Genomic DNA, 23,495 nt, shown 5'->3' on the forward strand with positions numbered 1-23,495 from the left:
CGAAGAATAGCAGCTGTCATGAGGGTGGTAAAACCACTGCAGGCTCCCCAAAGCTGTGGATCCCTTGGACATCACCCTGCTTCATAAGGAGTGTCAGGCACTCTGGGAGTTTAGGAAGACACTGTCAAGGGTGATTTGTGCAAAAAAGACACATTCTGAAGAGGATCACAGGTTGTTCTCATGTAGTGGCCTCAGAGACAGCTCAGGCATAATGACCAAGCCTTTGTGCTATAGATGAGAGGGACTTTCATTGAGTCTCTGCTATTGCTATTGATACCCTTCCCAATCCTAATGGGAATTTCTCATGGTGAAGTGTGTGTGCTCAGAACCTGGACATCTATCGGGCTCCTGTGCAGCCCCAGTCAGGGGACACTCAGTAAAGGGCTGTTCAGAAGCATGGAATGGCACTGCTTGGATTCCCAGAGGTATCCCCCACTTCTCCTACCATTCTTGTTCCTTTTGGGGTGCATCATCTCCACAGCACCCTGCAGTCTGCAGCCAGCTAAGGAGATCCACTGGAACCTGATGGAGGCAGAGGAAGGAAAGGAAGGGAGGCAAGGTGGAAACAGGTAAATGCAAGATATCTTCTGTATGCCTGGAGGACCACACCCTGCTTCCCAGGAATTAATACATGAAATAGATAGTTCTAGCTGGGCACATAGAGATGCAGAGAGATAAGATTTTTTTCAAGTAAGTCTTGAAAACAAAGTCCTTAAATGAAGTAAGGATGTCAGCTCTTTCCAGTAGGATCCCTTACACAGGTGTTAGCAGATTGAGGGACTCTAGAGCATAGATGAAAAATGCCGAGGAAGTTGATCCTCTCTAATGTCTGTGCTGTATAAATGCAATTTCTATCATAAATAAGAAGCAGAAAGAATTGATGGAATACTAGAGTTGAATGAGGTGAAGTACAGATTCTTTGATAAGTAAGTCTAATTTTTGTTCTCATCCATGTAGGTGTAAATCTCTAGTAAGTAGTCTGCTGATGGCAGTTGTGCTGTGTCAAGATCAAGGGATCACTTTATTCTCACCCAGGTCAGAATCTGATGCTTAGCCTTTGAAGTGTTAATTTCTGAAAAGTCCTATTGGCACAGCACAGAGTATGTAGCCACTGTCCAAAAACCCTTCCCAGACTAATTGCCAGCTCCAGCATGTAAAACCCTAATGACTTAAATGGAATTATTCTGGAGTCACGCTGATGGAAGGAAAATGAGAAATAGATCAGAGTTTTTGGTCTGAGTATTGTTCAAGAACCTGTACCGTGTGTCTTAATCATCAATCCTGCAACATAATTGTCTGTTTGTTGTCTAATGTTCCTAGAGAATCTCATGCTATTTATACACCATACATAATCCTCATAAGTAAATGAACAGCATTTCCTAAGGCTCAAAATCCTTTCTCCTATTCATCTCTTTTCACTGGTCTCAGCTCTTTCTCTCCATATTTTCCCAGGAACATAACTATATTCGTTGGAAAGCCCAAGAAAGGGCAGTATTGTGCTCTTAATGACAGAGGCAATTGAGACACTTTTGGAAGAAAACCAGATGGGAGGGCTCTATTTAAGGTCACGCATTTTAATCTCTCACTTAAAAAAATATCCTTTCAAGCTACTTCTCTGAAAACTTATCACAGCCAACATACAAATTAGGAAAATTTATCCAAATGAATCTATTTGAATGCCATATTCATTGCTTGTGTTAAACCACACTCAGTAGAACTAGTGTCTCTGAAATACAGGTCACTGGTAAAAAAAAGTTGCATCACTATGACAGCTTTAGCCATGTGTTGCTTTTATGCTGTATAATTCCTGCTTTATAAATAATAATGTATTGAAGGACTTAAATGAGAAATCCTATTAGGGAAGATTTAGAAACCAAAGAATTTTTGTTTATCCTCCTCAGACTGGCATCCTACCTCTTACAACGTGGGGTTTTTCCCCCCGAGGTTCTTGCTGAAAGCTTCTTTTAAAGTTTTAAACAGTTAAATGAGGTTCAATTAAATACTGAATGTCTTGATCATAAAATACTTATTTGAATATGTAGTTTGGGGTCTCTCTGGAAAATAAAGTGTGTGTAGGAGGAGCTGGAAAGAGACATTTTAGCTTTCATGCTTGAGTATTAACTGTGCATTTGAATAACACTTTCTTTTAAAATAAACATGTCTATTTATAAATATGCTTTGGACTTCTGACAAGTAGCAGCTTATGGGTCTGATTTTGAGCTTTTATATCTGTGCAACAGCCTCCAAAATGTCCATGTGCAGGGAGGAACAAAAACAGGCAGATAATTTGGTCTGATAGATGAGATTGAAACTGCTTTCTACACACTGAAGTATTTTCAAAGTGCAAAAAGGCATTTTATGAGAAAAGAAGGAGCTGAATCTGAAACATTGACCATGCTTAGGAAAAAAATAATCTGTTTTTTCAGCCCTGCTTCTAATCAATTTTTTGCCCTCATGTCTTCTACGAGCTGCATTACCTCACTTGCTGTGCCCTAGGTTACCAAACGATGACAATGCTCCTCGGTTTCATCTTTGGAAGTGCCTGCCAGGGCTGGTTTATGGCTCCCTCATTTCTGAGACACCAGCTATGCAGCCCAGCTTAGCAGAGAATGAGAGAGAAATGGAACTGCTGAGACTCAGCTTGAGTGCTGGTAATGAAGGGAAACGTTACATAAGAGATTAGCACTATTAAATCCATTGTGCATTCCAGAGATCAGTTTAATAATGAATTACTTTACTGAGACAAATGTTGCATTTCAGTTGCTTGTTGAAGAGTTACTCTTTTTTTGTTTGTCTGTTTGTTTGTTTGTGGTTTGTTTTTTTTTTTTGTTTGCCTTGTTTTTTTTGGTTAGGGTTTTTTGTTTGATTGTTTGGTTTTGGTTTTTTGTGGGTCTTTTGTTTTATTGTTTTGCTTTTTTGCTTTTTTTTTTTTTTGGTTTTTTGTTTTTTACCTGTTTCTCAGGTCCCTTTGATAAAAATTCAAAGAGCCACTACTGAGAGCATACATTGCTCAGTACTGTGATCTGAGGACTCAGTTACAGGATAAAGAATAACAGTCAGTACCCTGAAGGCACTAACAAGTCTTGATCATCCTCAGCAGCATCTCCTGGGGCCTCCACCCACCCCTTTTGCTCATAGGTCCAGGAGCATCATTTAAACACAGGCCTGAGGGGCAAGTTCCTCCTGTGCCTTTGCCTGACGTCCACTGCTGGAGCCTCCTGCCATTGCCCACCTCTGGCTCTGTGGAGCTGTGCCCTCACGGTGATCTCGTTACCTGGCTCAGCTTCCCTTTGGAAGCAGCTCTGCTCTTGCTGTTCCCTGATACACTGCCCTGTCTGGGAGACAGTAGTGCATGTCTGATTTCAGCTGTCTGTTGGTGGGGGAACCAAATTATGTGGTGTGAATCCAGCAGTCAGCCTCAATGGAGCGCGGTCCTGTGTGGGCCCCCAGCCACCATGTAGGAATTGTTTTGTTCAACCATCCTGTCTATGCAGTGAGCAATCTAGACTTGTGTCTCTGCGATTCTCCTGGAGGAGAAAAAATTGTCACTGTTGGACTTGACTGCCTGGTAAATTTAATTCCATAAGAGCTTGGTGTGGATGAGATTTGCAAGTGCAACTCTTCTGTGCCAGTGCCTGTTTTGTATCAGTGACACGGGTGAAGTCAGTGGATGCTGGAATGTTCTTTATTTCTTGTAACTCAACTGTATGTCAAACTCACTCCTACAGAAATATTCAGAGGTATTTAAAGTAGTTATTGCTTTTGCACCTGCTGAACTAATTATTGACAGTGACTCTTTACCACTTCACCATCATTTACAGACCTTCCCCCCAAGTGCTGGAAGGCTGTGCTGTTATTAAGGCTGATGTGGCTCTAAATTGCATTTGGTCTTCTCCAGTGAGCATGGGGCCAGGGAGAGGCAGCTGACCCCAGCCCAAGCTGGGTGCCTTGCCTTCAGCAAGCTACAAGCAGAGTGTGAGTAGAGCACAGCACAGAACTGTGCCTCACTGAAATGCTGAAGCTGTGCTAATCTCATCATGTGCCCTGCCTTGCCTTCTTGCATAAAAGTCTTGTCTTCTTTGTCCTGACTGCTTAATGAAGATGTATTTTATTGATATCTTTGTTTTACTAAGGGAGCTTTATGCTAACTTTAAAGTCCACTAGTGCCCTTGAAAGTATGTTTAATTGCAGACTAATCCAAGTGTGATATGGATTGGGAAACACAAAGGTGGCTTCAGTGGCATCTGAAATATCTCCCAGGAAAAGTGCAATTGTAAAAAGCCTGAAGTGTTGAAAGGGTGTATTTGTAAGGGATAGGTAAACTGAGTTCTGGGATTTGATCTTCTCATGTGAACAATGTGATAATGACAGAAATGTTTAAAACTCCCAGTGAGAAATCAATCTTCCCTGCACAAAGGACACGTAATTGAGCTTTAGGCAGAGAACTGAGCCGGGTAGGGTTGAATTCACCTGCTCTGTTCATGAGTGTGGCTTAACAAAAGGCCCTCCCCACATCATGGGCATGGAAATAGTCATTGCTGCCCTTGGCACACCTGTGGGGCTCCCAGGAGGCTGCGACCAGGTGAGTTTTACTGACCCCATCTATAGTTTTGGGTGGTTTAAGGCACAACTTCAAGTACACCATGCACTGCTGATGGACCACTTGGCACAAGAGTGTCCCTTGGATGACCTAAACCCCTGTGCCCTCTTTTGTACCCTGCCTTAGCTCCCAAATTGTCACCCCCATTTTATGTAGATGCTCCTGTAGGAGCAGGCCATAAGCTCAGTTTTTCAGCCGCTCTATCCAGAGAACCTGAGATAAAGACAATCTTTGTAGTCTTAACTACAGTTCCCTATGTCTCCACTTGAATTCCTGATGGTTTCATAAATATGAATGAAAAAGCCAGTGGGACAGGATGATCTGGGTTCTTGAATGATGGAGCAGAATGTGGCCAGAGTTGTCTGACACAGCAAGGGTTTGTTTTTTTTCTGCCAATTTGAAATCTCACATGGTATATACATTGTAGATGATGAATAGCCTGGTTAATGTGAGATTCCTCCCCTTGGCTGTAGATGTGAATTGATTTAAATTTGAGACTTTTTTTGTTGTTGATTTTTGTATTCATTTCTTTGGAAAGAGTCCTGAGACATCTATTTCCATAGAGGAAAAAATATACTTTCTCACAAGAGAAATTCTCTGCTACTGCATCTGGGAACACAGAAAAACAGTGCTCAGAGAGTCTGATATCCTCAGTTCCTTTGTTAGCAACCTTTCAGTGTTAACATTGCTTTAAGAGAGGAGGTTGAAGTTCATGATTTCTTGTTCTCCAGAATGCTCTTCTTCTAAGCTTGAAAATTAAATTCTACTCCCCTCTGATTTTTCTCTCTTCCTTTCTGTCTGCTGAGAACTTTGTTTTGCTATTGTAAATTGAATATGAAATTTGATTTAGCTGAAATAGCTGTGCAGGGTTTAAATAAAATGGAGATATTTTGTACCTTCAGGACTGTTTCTGTCTATCATTGCAGAGAATCTTTATCTCTGATAATGACAGGATTTAAACAGGTTAAATATAAGTTGTTTAAACCACCCAATGAAGGTTTCATAAATGCTCATGCAGTAGCTCTGAAATTTTTGAAAAGATACACCAATAGGTGCTGGAAAACTTCTTTCCTAATAATGATACAGGAAAAATATTTGGTGGTGGATCCCCTGTACTGGCAGGTGAATGCCTTCATTAACAGGTAATGGTTGGGAGGTTTTTTTGCAAAAAGTCACTGGCTGCTTTGTTAGTTTTGTACCTGATTATTTGTGCTCTTTCTGAAGTTACCTTGCCCCACAGTTACTCTATTTAGAAAATTACAATAAAAGCACAGTAAGTAATAAACAGCTATTATGCTTCTAGAAAAGTTCAGGGCTATTTTCTTCACCTCCCCCTCCCTGCTTGAAATAATAAGGCAATCAGCAAAGTTATTGGTTTCTGACATGCTGCATGCATTCTCTAACTGGTACCATTTATTCCTTTGATTGAACAAGAACCTCTTTCATTTTTCACATGTAGACTTTTCTTTCGGGTGAGTGCATATTCTTCGGTGGGGTACAGTAAAAACTGGGCTAATTTAAAAATATCTAGCTTGACAACCAGCAGCCATCTGTCTTTGGCACCACAAAGCTGTATTTTGAAAGGGTCAATTTAGTCTGTGGGGAGTTTTAATATTATTGGTTCCCAGTTAAAACTGCCTTGAGAATCTCCCTCTGCATTACATTGCAGTCTGTGGACTGTACATAAACTGGTGGAAAATTGTCTTGCATGCTGTGAATCTGCCAATAGAAGCTGTACAAGTAGAAACCCTAGGAGAAGCAGTCAGTTAAATAGCCTTAAAAATTTAAAAAATTTAAAAAAATTTAAAAAAAAATAAAGTTAAAAAAATTACTTAGCTCTTAAATATTTTCTTGATAAATTCAGGGGAATATTGTCCTGTCCAAAGAGTGGCACCTCTTTAATGAGGCATTAAGGAGTAGTGGAAAAGACCACACAGGAGAGGATAATGCTTCTGGCAGTAAAGAACAATACAATAAGTAAATGTCTGAATTCTGAAATACCCCAAGGAATAGCTCAGTGAGATTCCATCATGAGAAATGCTCACAGAGTGATGCTTCCCTTTTTGACATGGAAATGACTAGCAAAATTCCATGACCATGGTTAATCTCTACCTCAGCTCTCTTAGGTGAATCCAGCCTCAGAGAAGGAGCCCATCAGAGCAAATGCTGCTTTAATTGAGGGTGTTGATACTGAACACATTTAGATGCCAGCCTGGTGTAAGCACACACTGAGGGGAGTTTAGTACAAAACTGCAAGGACCTTGCTGGTGGGTATTGAGGCAAGTACAGATTTGCTTTGCTGGAAAAGGAGATGAAAACCAAATTCAGTGAAGGTTTTCAAATTCAAATATGGAATGAAATAAAATACTGTTAATTTCAGCCAGAGGAAATCTTTCTGCTGATGATAATGGACACTGAATTTTATTCTAATTGTGCTGCTCTGATGCAGATTTAACCGATTTTATCTTTGCCTGACTCTAATATACAATCAGGAATACAGTGCTAGCAAATTTGGAGTGTTACAGTCCCCATTTATGGGGAGTTTCCTCTTGCAAACACTTCTGGAGAATGCACAAAAGATTTAAAAAATAACACGGTCCCTTTTAAGAAGTAGATGGAAAACCATATGCAAATAAAACTGGGAGCATTAGCAGCTCATTTCTCTGATGGACCAGCTTAACAGCACTAGGGCAAATATATTTTAAAAGCAGCTGAACCAGCACAGGTTGCACTTGCAGTCCTTTCCCTTTGTATATGCAAGGGCATAATTACATGCTTACCACCACTTTGGATCTGCACAATTGAGCAGCCCTACACGTGTGTCTGCAATGGCAGCCTTCATGTGGAAATGGCTTGCCTATTGCACTCGTTTTATGTTTAAAGCTAGTGACAAACACACTCATGCACAAAAGAACGCCATCAGTGCTCGTTACAGAGTATTGTGTCCATTGGCACAGATGGAAAACCTGCACCAGGACATCAGCATATTCATTCCCCAGAACCAAAGGCTGTAAATTCAAAACGTGGATTTGATCACTGGAAGGGATTTGGAAAGGCAGAGTTTGAAAAGTGCTGTCAGGGTACAGTGCTGCTAGTGCTCACAGGAATCTCAGGTACATCTGCAGCAAAAGGAAACGGATCTGTTTCAGTCCTGCACACTGATTTCAAGCACCCTAATTAACCACTCAACAGTAGGGCTTGTTGCTCTCCTGTGCTGCTGGCACTCCTGTGTGTTGGATGGGTTTGTTCCTGGAATTTGATTTGCCTTAAGAAACAGGTGTAATCTGCTGTAAGAGATAGGTGTAATATTTTTTCTTTTATTGATGAAAACTAACCAACAAATGCAAATTGTTGGCAATGTGTGAGGGTCAAATCCACCAATGGTATTTGAAATATAGGTTTTGATCCACTGAAATTTGTCCAGCAAATAGAACAAACAATTATGATAATTTCTACTATATGGGAAGAAAACAAAACAAAATACCTTTGTGTTTTGAAGACATTCTGCTTGTCCTTCCTTTGATATGAGACTTCAGAGAAGATCTTGCTTCGGTGTCTGTGGATAATGTGCTGTAGCTTCTGCTTTGTGCTCTCTCACAAACTTCTGAAGCTGCAAAGAGGAAAGAGTGGGAGATGAGAAGATGTAAACAGAAAATGCAGCCAGCACTGTATTTTACAGCAGAACATGGCACTGCTACATTTGACCTATGTTTATTTTGCAGGAGGAATTGGGTGCCTTGGTTATGACAGAGGACAGACACGGAAATGCCTTGATGCAGTGGAGATTTATAACCCTGATGGAGACTTTTGGAGGGATGGACCCCCTATGCCTTCTCCCCTCCTCTCCTTGCGGACAAACTCTACCAGTGCAGGCTCTGTGGAAGGGAAGCTGTACCTCTGTGGAGGATTTCATGGAGCAGGTACTAACATGAGTCCAGCATTCTCGGTGTGGTTAAAATCAGTTTCACTGGACACAGACTGACCTGAAGGGTGGTCAGCCCTATCAGGTGGCACTGGCCCTGGAGCCACAGACCTGATTCTGCCCTTTGGACTGCCAGTCCCTAATGTCAATATGAATTGGATTCTGTTGGACTTTTGCTTTTTATCTTAACAAAACACAAAAAATTAAGGATGCTTCTGATCTGCACTGAACCTGTCCAAATCTAAAACCTCAGCAGAATTATTCAGGATTTACATTTAGAGTCACAGAAATGAGGAGCTTAGTGTTTTATGGACCTTAGAGAACTTGGGCATATTTGTGGAAGATTAAGGCCCTATCCATCAGTCCTTAGCCATGTTATCTCATTCTGCCTACTTATTTACGTGCTTTTTGTAATCAGCATTGAAAAAGCTTGTATACTTAGAGTACCCTGGGTAGGGAACTGAGATACAAAGAGACTAAATTTCCAGATCTGGTGGTTTTAAATAATCCCAGCCCCATGGACACCTTTCTTCTTCTAAGTCTTCTTCCTTCCAAGTTTGCTAAGTTTTATCTAGATCTCCAGTGCATTTAACCTATATTTATTTTTTTTCCATTAGAAATGTAAAGGCTTGCAAAATGAGCACACTTACATGATTCTGCTACATACAGCTCCTACCCCAATTTCCTTTCTAGAAAAGCAATAGTAGAGATAACAATAGCAGTTATCCACTGCTAATAAATATCATGTCAGCCTCACTGTTGACCAGGAATGGTCTCATGGTATCACTGGGAGATCCGTCCCTCTCATTACACTTTTACTTGTATAACAACCTCTAAACTTAAAGCTGCTGTTATTTCAGAATGATGATTTTCATCAGCTAGTTCACAACCTGCCTTCTGCTCTCATTTGCTACTGTTTGAGGAAGCTGCTTCCTGAAAAGAATAGTTTGGCACTCCCTAGCAGGCAGGTTCTCATGTCATTTCTGACGGAAGTTCTGTGACATCAGAGAAATTATGCTTATAAAAACTCACCATATTTCCATTGCAGACCTTGTGCCATTCTAGTTGTCTTTTTCTCAGCAGCACTATGAAAGAGCCTAAAGTTAGTAGGTAAAAATTTAAAAAGGCTAATCATGGGAAATGGCTAAGTCACCATCCCTGGAGGGATATAAAAGACGTGTCGATGAGGAACTTGGGTACATGGTTTAGTGGTGGGCTTGGCAGTGCTGGGTTAATGGTTGGACTGGATGATCTTAAAGGCCTTTTCCACCCTAAACAATCTGATGACTCTGTGATCATTAGCACTGAAAAATGAAGCAATTTTGTTCCAGATGACTAACAGATTAGCATGAGATTTTCTGACTAGGGTAACTTCAGAGCCATAAAAACACTTTCTGTACAATAACACCACATTCTGTCACTGAGTCATGTATAAAGAGTGGTTGTTCTGGGAGAGGCTGAAAGTCTTCCTGTGGATTTCAAGAAGGCCATCTTTTGTATATTTGTATAATGCTAGCTCAATGAGATCCTGATTCCTCCCTCTACTATTGCAATCTATCATTATGCATAGACCTCCTCTGCACTAATAGTGTTATTTAGATTGGAAACAAGAAGTCAAAGTTAGAAAATGCCGGTTTTGCAGTTATCTGTGCAACCTGAATTCTGACCCCCTACATGTGCATTCTGTACACCAGTAAAAAGTAGTGTATACTTGTGTTGTTAGACATTGCTATGGTGTCTATTAACAAGGCAGGCAAAATAAGAGTCTCACTGTCAAATCAAGTGTAACCATATAATTTAGGAGTTGAGAGGAACCTGTGCCTTAAAGACAGGCATCTTAATGTGACTTTCAAGTTACTATAGGAAAAGGGCTTTCTAAATGGTCACAGTAATGGCTTCCAGCTACCATCAGGACAAGGGTGGGCAGAGGCCATAAGCTGAACATGAAGATGTCACCTGGCTGGCCTCTCTCCCTGGCCACATGTTCTCTGCATGCTGGAAAGGGCTCTTGCCTGATGTACTCTTTGAGGATGAAGGGTGCAGTGAGGGGGTTATTACTGTCACATGGGACATCCTTGGAGAGGGTGACTTGACTCTGCACTTTCACAATTGCAGCTGCTCAGCAGCTTCAAGGTACAGAACAGCATGTGCTGCTGCTGCTTTAATAGAAGATAGTATTATTTTAGAATGTGTTTGTTTGGTTTTGGTCTTTGGGCTTCTTGGCATGTCACTTTGCTTTTTGTGAGGGATGCGAACAAAAGAGGATATTCCAATTTTACAAAACATTGTAATTTAGTTTCATCCAAGTAGAGTTCTTGGAACAAGCTGGAAGCACAGCTGTAGTCTTTGGGTTTTCTGCCTGCTGAACGCCAAAGGGCTGCTGTGATCATTCAAGAATAAGCACAGCAGAGAGAAAAGAAAGGAAAAGAAGCCAAAATCACTGCTGCAATGAAAGTGTTAGCCTATGGGGCTGAAACTAACCCCTTGTATAGTATAGATCTGTGCCAATCTCTTCAGCCTTCACTTGCCTTTTCTTAAACCCACTCCTGATTCAGCAGGAAGCTGACCTAGTAAAGATGTTGTATGTTCATTTTTTACTGATATGTATCAGGCTCTGTATGCCTTCCTGCATGTGTATAGATCTAAGTGGATCATTGGAGCCCAGAGATGCTGTAGCCAAAGCTGAAAAGCAGCTGTTAACTGCTTAAAGGGTCTGAAATTTGCAAGAAAGGATGAGTACTGCTCAGCTACTGTATTTTCTAAGTCCCACATGACAATTGAAGCTTTGTGATGGCAGGATTCCCATTCCATATGTATTTCCTGTCACAAGTGCTTGTCTGCCTGAAGGGAGGACAAATGGTGCAGCCCTAACACCATCCTCAAGAGAAAAGGAAGAAAAACTGCAGCTACTGGAGAGGGAAGTCAGCCTGGCCAGCTGACAGTAGCAATCGGAGTCCTTCTAAAAGATGAGTGTGTTCAAGCTTCCTCTGAACTGCAAGGAATATTTTTCAATGTTGAGATATGTTGGTAAAGCCTGTAAGGCTTCCCCTGCTGTTAGAGGTTCAGGTTAGAAGCTTGTTCAAAGCTGGCCATGGAAGAGGAAAGGGGATTTATTCAACTGAAGCTTAGACACTTCTCTGCAGTGCCTACACCTAAGGCCTTGGTAACCCCAGGCTCCCTGCAGCAGATGGAGAACCACAGACACTTCAGAGGGAGATTCAGATCCTTGGTGCTTAAGTCTGCTCTGAAGGAGCAGAAAGAAATTCAGAATCCTGAGGAGCTCTCCTTCTCCTAAAGCTTCATATTTAAATCAGGATGTGAGGGACTCTAGCTTGGCTTACCTAGACCAAGCACATCAGGAACTTGGTGTCTATGGTTTGATGGTGCAAACACCTGACAGACTTCTGTATTGTTATCACAAGCTAATGAATGTTGTATGTTTTTACAGTCAGAAATAATTAAAAAACCCACTTCTTTTAAATCCTTAGCAAGGAGGAAACATCTGATGGCCAGTAGTTTATACAAACAGTTTATTCATCTGCTATCCAGCAGCTTATACAAATTAGTTCATTTTCCACTAAAACTACTATGGTAAACAGGAGCCGTTAACATGTTTGCCTCAGCTCCAGCCAGCTCATGAAGCCTTGTGTCGTGAGTGTTGTCATTTTCTAGCACTGTTGTAGCATTCATCAAGATAATCAGACACTTTTTAATAATTTTCCATTAGTTTATAGTTCAGCACAGAGGGAAAACATTACCCCTAGTATGAATACTCAGCAGGGCTCAATGTGCAACAGCCAGACAGATTTCTGCTGAAATACTGCCGAATTTCCTGCTGTAAGCGTGGATTTTGAACCAGCCTTTACAGCCTGACTGTACAGTATTCTTGTTGACATGTTTTATTTTCTCTTCATTGAACAAAAACCTGTCAACCTGCACAGGCTGACAGCTACTGACATCAGCCTGTGCCCAGCAGAAGCAGCCTCATTAGCGTGGCTCCCTGATGGAGGGGGGAGCAGCTCTTCAGGTATGCAGGACTGCACCCTTGTAAAATGCCTGCCAGATCAGGTTCCCTTTCTTTTTGTCTGCTTCTGAGCATTATAAATATGTTTTTCTGGTAAAAGTAATGAAAGAAAGGGTGTGTGCCTACTTGCTGGAACCATGTCATCTGCTGTCACTGTCACTTGTAGTCTGTATATGGTGGCTGGGAAGTGTGGCTTTAGTTTCAGGCTATAGATGTTAGTCCAGCTGGCTGTTTCTTAGATTTGAAAGAAGGAAGCTTAAATGCAGAGCTGATTTTTTCCATTTTTTTTTTTTAAACTCAAAGCATTCTGACTGTATCAGCGATGTGTGGCCAGCAGGACCAGGGCAGTGATTGTCCCCCTGCACTGGGCACTGTTGGGGCCACAGCTCAAATCCTGGGTTCAGATTTGGGCCCCTCACTACACAAAAGACATTGAGGTGCTGGAGTGTGCCTGGGGAAGGGCAGTGGAGCTGGGGAAGGGGCTGGAGCACAAGTCTCCTTGGCAGTAGCTGGGAGTGTTTAGCCTGGAGAAAAAGAGGCTCAGGGGGGACCTTATGGCTCTTCAACACCTGAAAGGAGATTGTAGCCAGGTGGGGGTTGGCTCTTCTCCCAGGTGTAACAAGTGACAAGATGAGGAAACAGCCCCAAGTTATGCCAGGGAGGTTTAGATGGGATATTAAGGAAAATTTCTTCACTAAAAGCACTGTCAAGCACTGAAATGGGCTGCCCAGTACAGTGGTGGAATCACCATCCCTGGAGGTGTTTAAAAGCTGTGTAGCTGAGGCACTGAGGGACGTGAGTTAGCGGTGGCTTGGCAGTGCTGGGCTAATGGTTGGGCTTGGTGATCTTAGAGGGATTTTCCAGCCTAAGCGATTCTATGAAGTTAATTAAAATGCCACCTTTACTGTGATACTGTCACCCATGTGACATCAGCTGATGTGCAAAGTACAGGTACAACCACCTCAATGCAAATTATGAAATGTTTAATAGATCTGCTCTTAGCAGTGCATATCCCCTAAAAGGTCTTATAATTTCATCAGGTGATGGGGCTTGTTGTAGAACTGTCTGTCTCTGAACTGGCAGTTTTGCCATTTCCCTCCTATGTAGCTTAGAGCAGAGAAGGTGAATGTGCTGCTTCCCTACCATACATGTTGAAAATTTCTGTAATGTGTTTAGTCTCATGTGGGACCAGAGCTGCTTAATACAGTTTTGTTACTTACTTACTGATATCAAGTAGAAATTAACTTTTCACTTGAATAGTGCTACAGCCAGAGGAAAAGAAATATCTATGAAACTGACATGCAAGAATCTAAATTACTTTGTGCTTGCAACTGTTACCCAGGATAGGTGTTAGTGATACAGAGTCCTATTACCTGTATTAATTTTGATTCTTAAAATAAATAAAAACCCCAAAATTTACCATGGATTAATTTTCTAGCCTATTCTTCCTCATTTACATAATCTGCAATCCATGCATTGGAATAGAAGCAGCTCTGCTTGCAGTAGTGCAGAACTGTGTCGTAATTACTGTATTACAGCTGAGCTAATGAATTTCTATCTCCACACTGCCCACTTCAAACAGTGGACTAGCCTAATAGTTATTTATTTTGACTAATCTCCCATAAAAGTTGTTCCCTTTAGTCTCCTCCATTATGTGATTTAGATGGAGAATGATTCTAGTGCTTGTTTTTTATTATAGTGGTTATGGAACATTACTGGAATTAAATATAGACATATTAAGGAGTCTGGCACACTAAATACTGCACTTGTGAAGCTTGGGGGTTGAGAGATTGGAACAAAACCTGGTTCTCCAGCACCTTCCCATGTTCCCAGCTAAATAAAGCAGAAGTTCAAACCCCGGGCTGCTTATCTGCAGCACTGTTTGTTTCCCTCTGTTAAAATTTAGTGTGCACAGATGAATAATTAAAGTTCTCCTGCCCACAGTTGTTGCCATTAGAATAAATATTCCCACCAATGGAAGGGATTCAGGGCCCTTGTATTTTGCTCAGCACAGGGCTCTGCAGCTCAAAGCCAGCCCAAAGAATGCAGCTTGACCTTTCACCAAATTCTCCCCCAGCACCAGCATGGGCTGCTGGCACTGGGAGAGACCTCTGCAATTGCTGCCTGGCCAGGGAGGGCTGCTCATCTACCCTGCTCATTAGCTGGAAATGTGCTGCCATAAATGAGGCCAAATCAGGTCAGGGGAATTGCTGGGCAGCAGCACCTGCTCATTTCACATCTAAATTTGACCTTCTCACTCTCCAGAAGAGTGATATTAGCTATTCAGTCCTGCCTCTTACTGAGGCTCATTTATTGTTTATAAAGGGTTAATGAATGATTAATAGATATTTTAATGCATTTTAATTAATTGCTGAAGAGGTCAATAGGTTGTTTAGAAACATGGCTTGTAGCCATGTATGACATCTTTGTGTTCAAAACTGCCTGCTGTGCACACAGTCTAAACATGTTTTATATCTTCTATAAATTATATATGAACCTATTGCAAGGCATTTAGTCTTTCAGGATGGGCTGAGCCAAATAGTTTTTACTCTGATTTGCTGTTTTTACCTATATGAGTTCATATTGCATTGAGTCGCTGCCTCTATCACCTGTGATCCTTTGATCCTGCTGTCACCTACTTGTAAGATTGTGCCTGGAAGAGGCCTTGGCCATGAAGAGCAGGCAAAATCTGAAAGATTTTAAAAGCTTAAGCAGCTGGGTTAATCCCAAGGATAACAGTTGAAGCAACTGAATTAGAAGCTCACCTCTGTAGACCAGCCCATTTTTTATATTTTTTTTTTTAATTTTATTTTTATTAGCCATTGATTTGTGAGTGAATGGGTGGATCATGAAAGTATGGTCCTGAAGAACTGCACAGCAGATCAGGAGGAAAGAGGATCTGTCTATGAGAATGAATATCTTACCTTACTCCATGCAGGTGCTGGGAAAGCAATAAGCTGTCACAGTGGTAAATTCAAGCCCCAACCTTCCTCCCAGCTTTGGGTGTGTCTGGTGAGATACACTGCCTTGGTGCTTCACATCATGAAGGCTGGCCAGCATGTTAAACAGCCAAGCCAAGTTGCCTCTCCTGTGTATTCTCTGCCTGCTTCTGCCCACAGGCACAGATGATGGATGTCCTTGACCTCACAAGGGGGCTGGCTGTGTCTCGCTAGCGAGGCTGGTGGAGTTAGGGAGCAGCTCACACGCACAAATGGGATTGAAGACCACAGACTTGATGAACTTATTATTTTTCCTACCGCAAATGAGAAGCCAGGACATCTGGTAGTAATGATCTAAATGCACTTCTATCCCATTGCAACACAAATATGAATTCCCAGGTCACCTAACTCTGCCTCATGTAATTATGGAAGCAGCTATTAGTGGCGAGGAAGATAAGTAGCAGAGGCTAGTCCCATATGTTTGAAATCATTCTCTGGTGCAGATAATGGCATGAAAAAACAGGTAAAAAACAGCAGTGAAGGCTGAAATGCTTCAAGGCAGTTCTGGGCGGCTGTTTGCTGTCAAGAACTGGGTAGACAAGTGAAAGAAACACCTGAGTAAATATTTCAAGGACTGTTGAATTGGAAAGCACCTTGTGATATTCAGGTGTTTTTTTTTCCATCACAAGAGCAGAAAAGACAGCAGTTCAACTGCTGCAGGTTTGGTGTCCTTTTCTTTTATTTATATAGATTGATATACTGCAGAAGAATACAGAGCATATTGGGAACCTTCAAACTGGAAAGGAAAAAATGTTGTATCAACCTGAGAACCAGCATCAGGAGGAGCTCAAACAAGTGGCCTGTGTGAAGATGTCCCAGGACACAGAGCTCAAGGACAGATGTGACACTGAGGCTTTCCCCAGCACACAAGGTGTCACTGCTCTGTCACTGCTAAAAGGCAGGTGAACTTGTCCCAAAATGCTTTGGATAGCTCAGCCTTGCACTGGTGCAGAGGCATTGTGACTTGTGACTTGGCACCTGCTCTCAACTTCCCAGCTGATGTCAATGGGCTTCTGGAAGAAAAAGGAAATTTCAGCCATATTTCAGCAAACTTGCCATAGATTTAACTCAAGTGAATGGAAATTCAGAATGAATTTTTATTTTTTTTAGTTCAGTCCTCTAGACAATGAGCAGGCTACAGCAGAGTGAATTTATTTATCTTGGCTTACAAACATAATAGCTTAATGGTTAGTAGTCCTGGATGAAATATGGATTTTCTACCTCCTAAGCATGTTTCTTAGTTCTCCTACATCTGCTTCCCTTTAGCCCTCCCAACTCAAAACCAAATAAAAATTCAGCATTACCTGAATTTTCAGTTACAAATGAGAAAGAGAAAGAAAGGTCAAAAAAAAGACCAAAAATGGTAATAAATACTATTGTCATATGGAAAGTGGTTCCTTCCTTTCTAGCCTCCAAATCAGAATTGGAATGTGGTTTAAAAAAAAAACCAAAACAACAAACCAAACAAACAAACCCCCAACAAAACAGATGAAAAAGCATATCAAATATTTATGTTGCCTGCAGTCACTCTGTGGGTCTTTCCAAGAATCATTCATCCTGTTTTATGTTCAATCCTGATTCAAATGGCATGAGAAAACTTATGGCATAAAATGAAGTCTGGTCATGTTTGGGGAGTGAATCACAAACCTTTCCAAGAAAAAACATGATTGTGTATATAGAGTGTAGGCAATCACTTACTGAAAACTAATCTTTTTCTTCTTCTTTCTGCACATTCAAAGAAAAAAATAATATGAAAAAATTGTGGGAAAGAGTTTTGTTTGCAGACCAGAATATAAAAGTTAAAGATTAGACTAATTTTGCTTTGATTACTATATTTGCATACATAAAATACAATTTTAACACTTATAAATTAAACATTTTCAGGTGTAATTTAAGTCTTGTCACTGGGAAGAAATGGATATGTAGGCTCATTGTTGACCTTCAGCCTGCACTTGTACATCAAGAAGGCAAAAATGTACCAAAAGATTTCTGACTGTTTTTAACATATCACAGTTTCTGGTGAGGATTAAGTTATGCTGGGATTAATGAACCCTTTGCTGGTGTAGAGTCTTTCTTTCCTGAGTATGAATAAATCACAATTTTACTGCTAGAAAAGGATCTGCATCAGGGTTAGGTTTGTACAGTTGGAATAATTATAATATAAAGGGGTTTAAATCCTGTGCAGAAAAACAGAGTGTAAGAAAGTTTCTTAAAACTTCTCATGGTTAAACAAGAATGTGCAGAAAAACACTTCCTCATTTGGTAGAAATAAAATGAGTGAAATCCCTTCATTCCTACAAGGAATATTTCACTTCCTATAGGGTGGTTGTCTGGTGAGACAGAATAATGCTATGAGCACAGAGAGGTGTGTGGGGTGGCTTTTTAAGAAGGTAATCTCTGTAACACAGCAAATTTCTTTTTGTATGTGTCACATGATTCTCCTGTGAGCAATATTGGCTGCTAAGATATTGCCTTTTAAAAATTGCAATTAAATAAGGCAAATCAATGAAGAAGAATCAGGAATTACTTGTACCTTCAAACTGTTTATTTGGATTAAAGCCCAAATCCAGCATTACAGCCTGGAATCAAAGGTGTTATTCTCTTTGAAAAGCACCACCTTTTCTGTTGTTCTTACCAAGAAAAACTAAGGGAAAAAATAAATTTAAAAAATAAGGCTTGAGTACTGAAGTTCATCAGCTCATTTCTCTTTTATATAGAAAAGGTGTAATTTTTTTTCTGAAGTGTGACTATTTTAAATAGTGCTTTGCCTCACATGAACTTTCTCATCTAAAGGGTGCTGTTTAATTTCCTTTAAACAAGATAAGGCTAGAGAAATTACTGCTTCCCTTGTTTAAAAAAAATACTCTTTTTATCTCCCAAAGGTTAAGAGTTAACTAAGACTCCATGTGCTGGAAAACAGAATTTCTAGAGTGGAACAAAACCAGTTAGAATATCCCACAGAAAAAGGAAACAAGGGACATAAAGGTTGAGAGTCACCCAGGGTCAGGAAAAAACACAGCAAGGCTTGTAAGGAAGGGTTTCTGAATCTGCCTTTGATGTTTTAATTATGAATTTATTTTTTATTCTGAAGTGTTGCAATCACTCATGGAATGTCTTGCTTCCAGCATTTGATTATTTTTCCTCTGATTGTCTCATTTTTGTCATCATCCATGCCAAAGAAAATCCAGGCACAAAAATTTATTGCATAAAAGAGACTATCTAATAAAAAAAACCCACAGAGACAGGAGCCTCCTACGTCACAGCTTTGGTCTGTTTGTGTTTCTGTATTTGCCTCAGGAAAAACCTCTTCACTCTTGCAGGGTCATACAGGAGTTTGCTGGCACTGGCACGTGCTATTTGTTTGCTCTTTTTCAGTCATGTCTTCTCTCTTCACTTGTAAATGGCTTTTTTTAGCAGTTTGCTGTCTTCTATCTTGAATGGGAGCAGCCTCCCACTGTATTATTATTCTCCTATAAAGCTCCAGGTTCAAAAAGCAAACCATCACAACTTGTTTCACAGAAAGGAATGGAACAAAAACTATTCAGATGAGATTATATCCTGAAATCTTACTCAAAGCTCACGGAGAGTAAGCTTGTGGAGATAGATCTCATAGATTTTTGTGGAGATCTATGAGAGCCCAGAGGTCTGGCTGTGGACCAACAAAAATCATACCACAGTAAATTGTGGCACAACAGGGGAAGAAATGAAAACAGGTTGTTGAAGCAGGGGTAGGAATGCTGTGCTGCCCTCCTTTATCCAGATGAAAGAGGGAGATGGTGAATGACTAGTGGGAGATTTCCTTAGATAAGCATAACAAAAATATGTAGAAATGGCCACAAATCTTGTGCATGTTCAGGACCTGCAGAAAACAGAGCTGTCCTGTATCAACTCAGCAAGGAAGCCAGCTCCTGGGAGGAGGAGAAGTCTTGTTTCCATCTGACCTCCCCACATCCCAAAGCTCCCCCTTGCAAGGGAGCCTTAGGGATATTTTAAATCCCATTACACTACATTATTATAACATTATTATTTGCATGGAACCTAAACCATAACAGCATTGTCTTGGGGGTACTAAACTCCCATGGTTGCTGTCCCCTGGAGAAATATGTAATCTCTTTCTAACTTGAGAAACTACCTGTGTCTCTGGATGAAAACTCCTCTGCTTTCATTCTTTTGCCCTTCTTCAATCCCCTAGCATCAATTTCACACAAGAGCAGTGCCTAAACCATGAGGTGCAATTGATAGATGCGAGGCAGGGCTGTTACTGCAGGTTTGTTTGTATAAAATCACTTCTCATAAGGGATAACTGAATGGGAATCTTACTCTGGAGCCTGTAAATTTTATCCTGTCACCTGTCTCTTAAGACTCAATAAAACAGCATTAGGTATACAATGTTTCTTGCTATGATGGTTCTTATCCCATTACCTGTGAAGTGTCCTTGGAAGCCTGAGAGCTGGCTTTTAATACATCCCTTCTAAGGCCCATCTGATGGCAAAGCACGTGCATGTCTTCAGCTCAAAGTAAGGAAAGTTTAGGCTAAGGTCACTTGCTCTGAGAAAGCAACTTTAAGATGAAAAGAAAAAGTGAGCAGAAATGAAAGATGGTTTTATTTTTAGGAAACATTGGCTTTGAGTAACAATTGTTGCAGAGCTCAGGACTGTTGTTAGCAAAGAAAAGGTTTCTGGTCCTGTAAGAATTTCAGTATAGCACTGCTGGTTCTCTGCTTTGTGGTGATTCTTTCATTTTTTTGTGTCTTTGTAAAAAGCTCCTTGTCTGGAGATTGGCTGTGATTTAATGGCATTCTTCTAACCTGCCTGTCCATGACAAATTCCTCAGCATTTTGGAACACCTAAAGTGCATTTAGACCCTTGGGGTTTGTTTTTTTTTTCTGTCTTTATTTCTCCCTAAATCACAGAATGTCCAGATTGTGCACCCAAGAAAAGCCATAGTATTGGAGTGCTTCCTGCAGGCTGAGAATTGCATCTTGGTTGGGGCAAAGAAAAGACCACACTGCATGCAGGCACACTTGTGAACAAGAGGCAATACTCTGTCTCTAAAAGATGAGCATCTGACAATTGACTGCAGGATAAAATGCCACCTGCATATTTGTACAAGATGGAGCACTTGATGCTTTTGTCTTTGCAGCTGCACCTGGCACCCAGAGTGTGAGAATTGAATGCACTGTGAAGATTTCCATCTGCACTATTTAATTTGCTGTATGCTGACAACTCATGTGCTCTTTGCAGTGTTAGTATCACAGAAATTACCTTTTAATTTCCTATTTCAGAAGGTTCATAATAACAACTGCCCAAATCTCTCTGATCCTTTTTGACTTGCCCCTGATGCCTGCTGCTGTTGCCTTTGTTTTTCAGCTCGTCATGAAGTTATCACCAAAGAGATCCTTGAGCTGGATACGTGGGAGAACCAGTGGAACGTGGTGGCCACCGATGTCCTCATGCACGACAGTTACGATGTTTGCCTCGTTGCTCGGCTGAACCCGCGGGATCTTATCCCTCCTCCTCCAGATTTAGTGAGCCAATAGAAGTTCAGTGCCTCCAGATTCTGCAGAGACTGAAGAATCTGGGGAAACAAATGCTGCATTGGCTCTGGATCACAGCTGAGTCAAAGAGGAAAGGGCAACATGTGCTTAAGGACATAATTGCCTTTGAGCTGTGCTTATCTGATGATGCTTAATTTGACAGTGCTGGTGTTCTGGACTTCTGTGGTTGAAAGCCAAGGCTGTCCAGCCTTTGTGTGTGGCTCTTCAATCTGGCTGTGCAAGCTCCAGTGCTGGGTGAAGCCTGGGCTGCTGGGACCTTTTGCCTCACAGGCACAACGGCAGCCCAGGGCTCAGCTCACTGCAGGTGTATGACAGAAAGCTCTAGCCAGGGAAATTCCTCCTTTGCTTCTCATCCTACTTGGATCTACTAAGCTATGCAGGAAGCTAAGAGATAGATTAAGTCAGCTGATGAAAAACAAGGGCCAGACTGTAATTGACTGATGCAAAGGTAAAACAGAGAAAAGCCTTTGTTTGAAACAAAATCCCATTAGCCAAGGTCCATTAGCCAAGAACACCAGCTCCTGCAAACATTATCCAAAGCACAGACATAACAGTCAAGACATCCTGTCTTTGCTAATAGACCTGAACCCGTGCTAGTAGAAAACAAATCCTTTGGCAGCAAGTCACAAATAAGACTTTCAATCCAGCTGGTAGGCAGTCTCTACCAAAGACAAGAAGAATCTTAAATTTTCATATAAATCCTATTTATTACAAAGTCTGGTGTGACCAGATCTTAGAGCTCAGGAAACTTTCCTTGAGAGATGAATAAGGGGATGCAAACTAAAAAGTAATAAATGAGACGAGTATTGTCTGCACATCAGCATTGCAGCTACAGGAAAGGAGAAATGTGCTAAACAATAAATGTTTATATAATGGGAATAGCTGTAATGGAGTATCATAAGGCTAATTTTCTACCAACAGAATTGGCTATAATCACAGGGAAGAGGAACAATTCAAACAGTGCTTCTGAAGCCCTTTGTAGGGCTTGAAGACAGTAGGTTAGAGAGAAAATTGTTACTAGTTATGCCATTTGAATTACCAATAACTGTTCATCAGTTCTCTGGTGCCTCCCTTGCAGTGTATCTGTCCCTGCCTGGGCATTACAGACAAGAGAACTGGAAATCTCATGGTGCTCTTGGGCCTCAGTTGTAAATGACAGCATGCTGCAATACAGACAATGTCAGAGACAAACATCAGACTAAACTATATTGTATGAAAATAATTATTGTCAGCAAGAAGTGGCCTTGATAACTACAAAAGCAGCAACAAAAGTGGAATAAAAAACAAAGGCAAAGAAATGAAGGTAGTTTATCCATAGTTACTTCCAGAATTTGTATTTTAGAGCATCACAATTTTATCTTTCAAGCCTGTTTTAGGCTGCAAAAATGCCAGCTTTTTTTGTTGCTTTTTTGACTGTAGTGCTTATGGCAGAGAGAGATGGAGAGGATGATCCAAAAGCCCTTTTCCAATTCTGACTTTTGTTTTTCATTAATTATTCTATAAATATCCAGTGGGAATATTAAGCTGTCATGTAAAAACTGTTAGAAGGAAGATCAGTAAGTTTTCCTGGTAACTCTAGTAGGACACTGAGGAATTTGGGGGGAAGAAATTCAGGAAAACACATAGAAAAGGAGTAAATCCATGAGCCTTACAGCTAATTGCTTGTCTTCCTTTACATTTCCCAAACAGAATGTGTATCACAGCCTAAATATTTACTCTTGTGTTTGCATAATTTCTATATTATTCTGCCATCCTTTTTTTCTTTCCATTGCTCATAGGTAGGCTATCATCTGCCAAGGATGGAATTGAAACAACCATGAACTTCAGCAGTAAAAATCAGTGACTGGTTCCTAAAATTGCAACCCCTCTGGTCATCAAGTGCAGTTGAAGGTGTAAGATCAAGGAGGCAAACTCTGATTTAATAAGTTTTTAAACAAACTCAGTAGAAAGTTCTTCCAATAAATAACCATCCAATATTAGAAACTATTTGACATTTGTTGTTACTGTGAAATAAAGGTAATTTTGTTCTCATTTCTCTACAAGGCTCTTAAGGCAGCTGGAAGCAATGCTCTTGAGCATCCATTAAGGGCTTCCTTGTGGAATCCAGGTTCTGTAACTGTATCTATTGATTTTGCACTTTTTTTTTTTTTTTAAAGGAGGATTGTTTTAAAGGAATGTTTTTTGATCTTTGGTCTTTGCTTTGTGGTCTATTCCCTGCAGTTCTTGTGCTTTAAAGCCTGGGCTAATCTAGTGGATTTGACTCTCCAAAAGACATCTATTTGGAATATTTAAAGAGAAGAAGGGAAATAATTGCAACCTTTCATTGCTAATATTTGACCATGTATGTGAAACTCAGCTGGCACTCTTCAATTAAACTTTTATTTCAGTAGTAA

The 23,495-nt window shown here is 40.7% G+C and overlaps 2 protein-coding genes across 3 annotated transcripts in view; one reads left to right on the top strand and one right to left on the bottom strand.

The window, feature by feature from the left end:
* Nucleotides 1-15,642, bottom strand: part of MGLL (monoglyceride lipase) — a 109,131-nt gene extending 93,489 nt beyond the window's left edge. The window contains exons 1-3 of one of the 2 annotated variants that reach the window (XM_023935338.2): nt 15,471-15,642; nt 9,555-9,607; nt 8,085-8,210 (exon numbers count right to left, since the gene is read on the bottom strand). In XM_023935338.2, coding sequence (XP_023791106.1) covers nt 8,085-8,210; nt 9,555-9,582 — 154 coding nt within the window. In that variant the 5' untranslated portion in view covers nt 9,583-9,607; nt 15,471-15,642. The remainder of the gene's footprint in view (nt 1-8,084; nt 8,211-9,554; nt 9,608-15,470) is intronic. The other variant, XM_023935339.2, reaches the window with a different exon arrangement.
* The window catches only part of KBTBD12 (kelch repeat and BTB domain containing 12), a 39,915-nt gene extending 16,420 nt beyond the window's left edge, over nt 1-23,495 (top strand). The window contains exons 5-6 of the mRNA XM_086845265.1: nt 8,323-8,520; nt 20,915-23,495. Coding sequence (XP_086701391.1) covers nt 8,323-8,520; nt 20,915-21,084 — 368 coding nt within the window. The 3' untranslated portion in view covers nt 21,085-23,495. The remainder of the gene's footprint in view (nt 1-8,322; nt 8,521-20,914) is intronic.

This window comes from Cyanistes caeruleus, chromosome 11 (genome assembly GCF_971803275.1).
Source record: "Cyanistes caeruleus chromosome 11, bCyaCae1.hap1.1, whole genome shotgun sequence".
NCBI lineage: Eukaryota > Metazoa > Chordata > Aves > Passeriformes > Paridae > Cyanistes > Cyanistes caeruleus.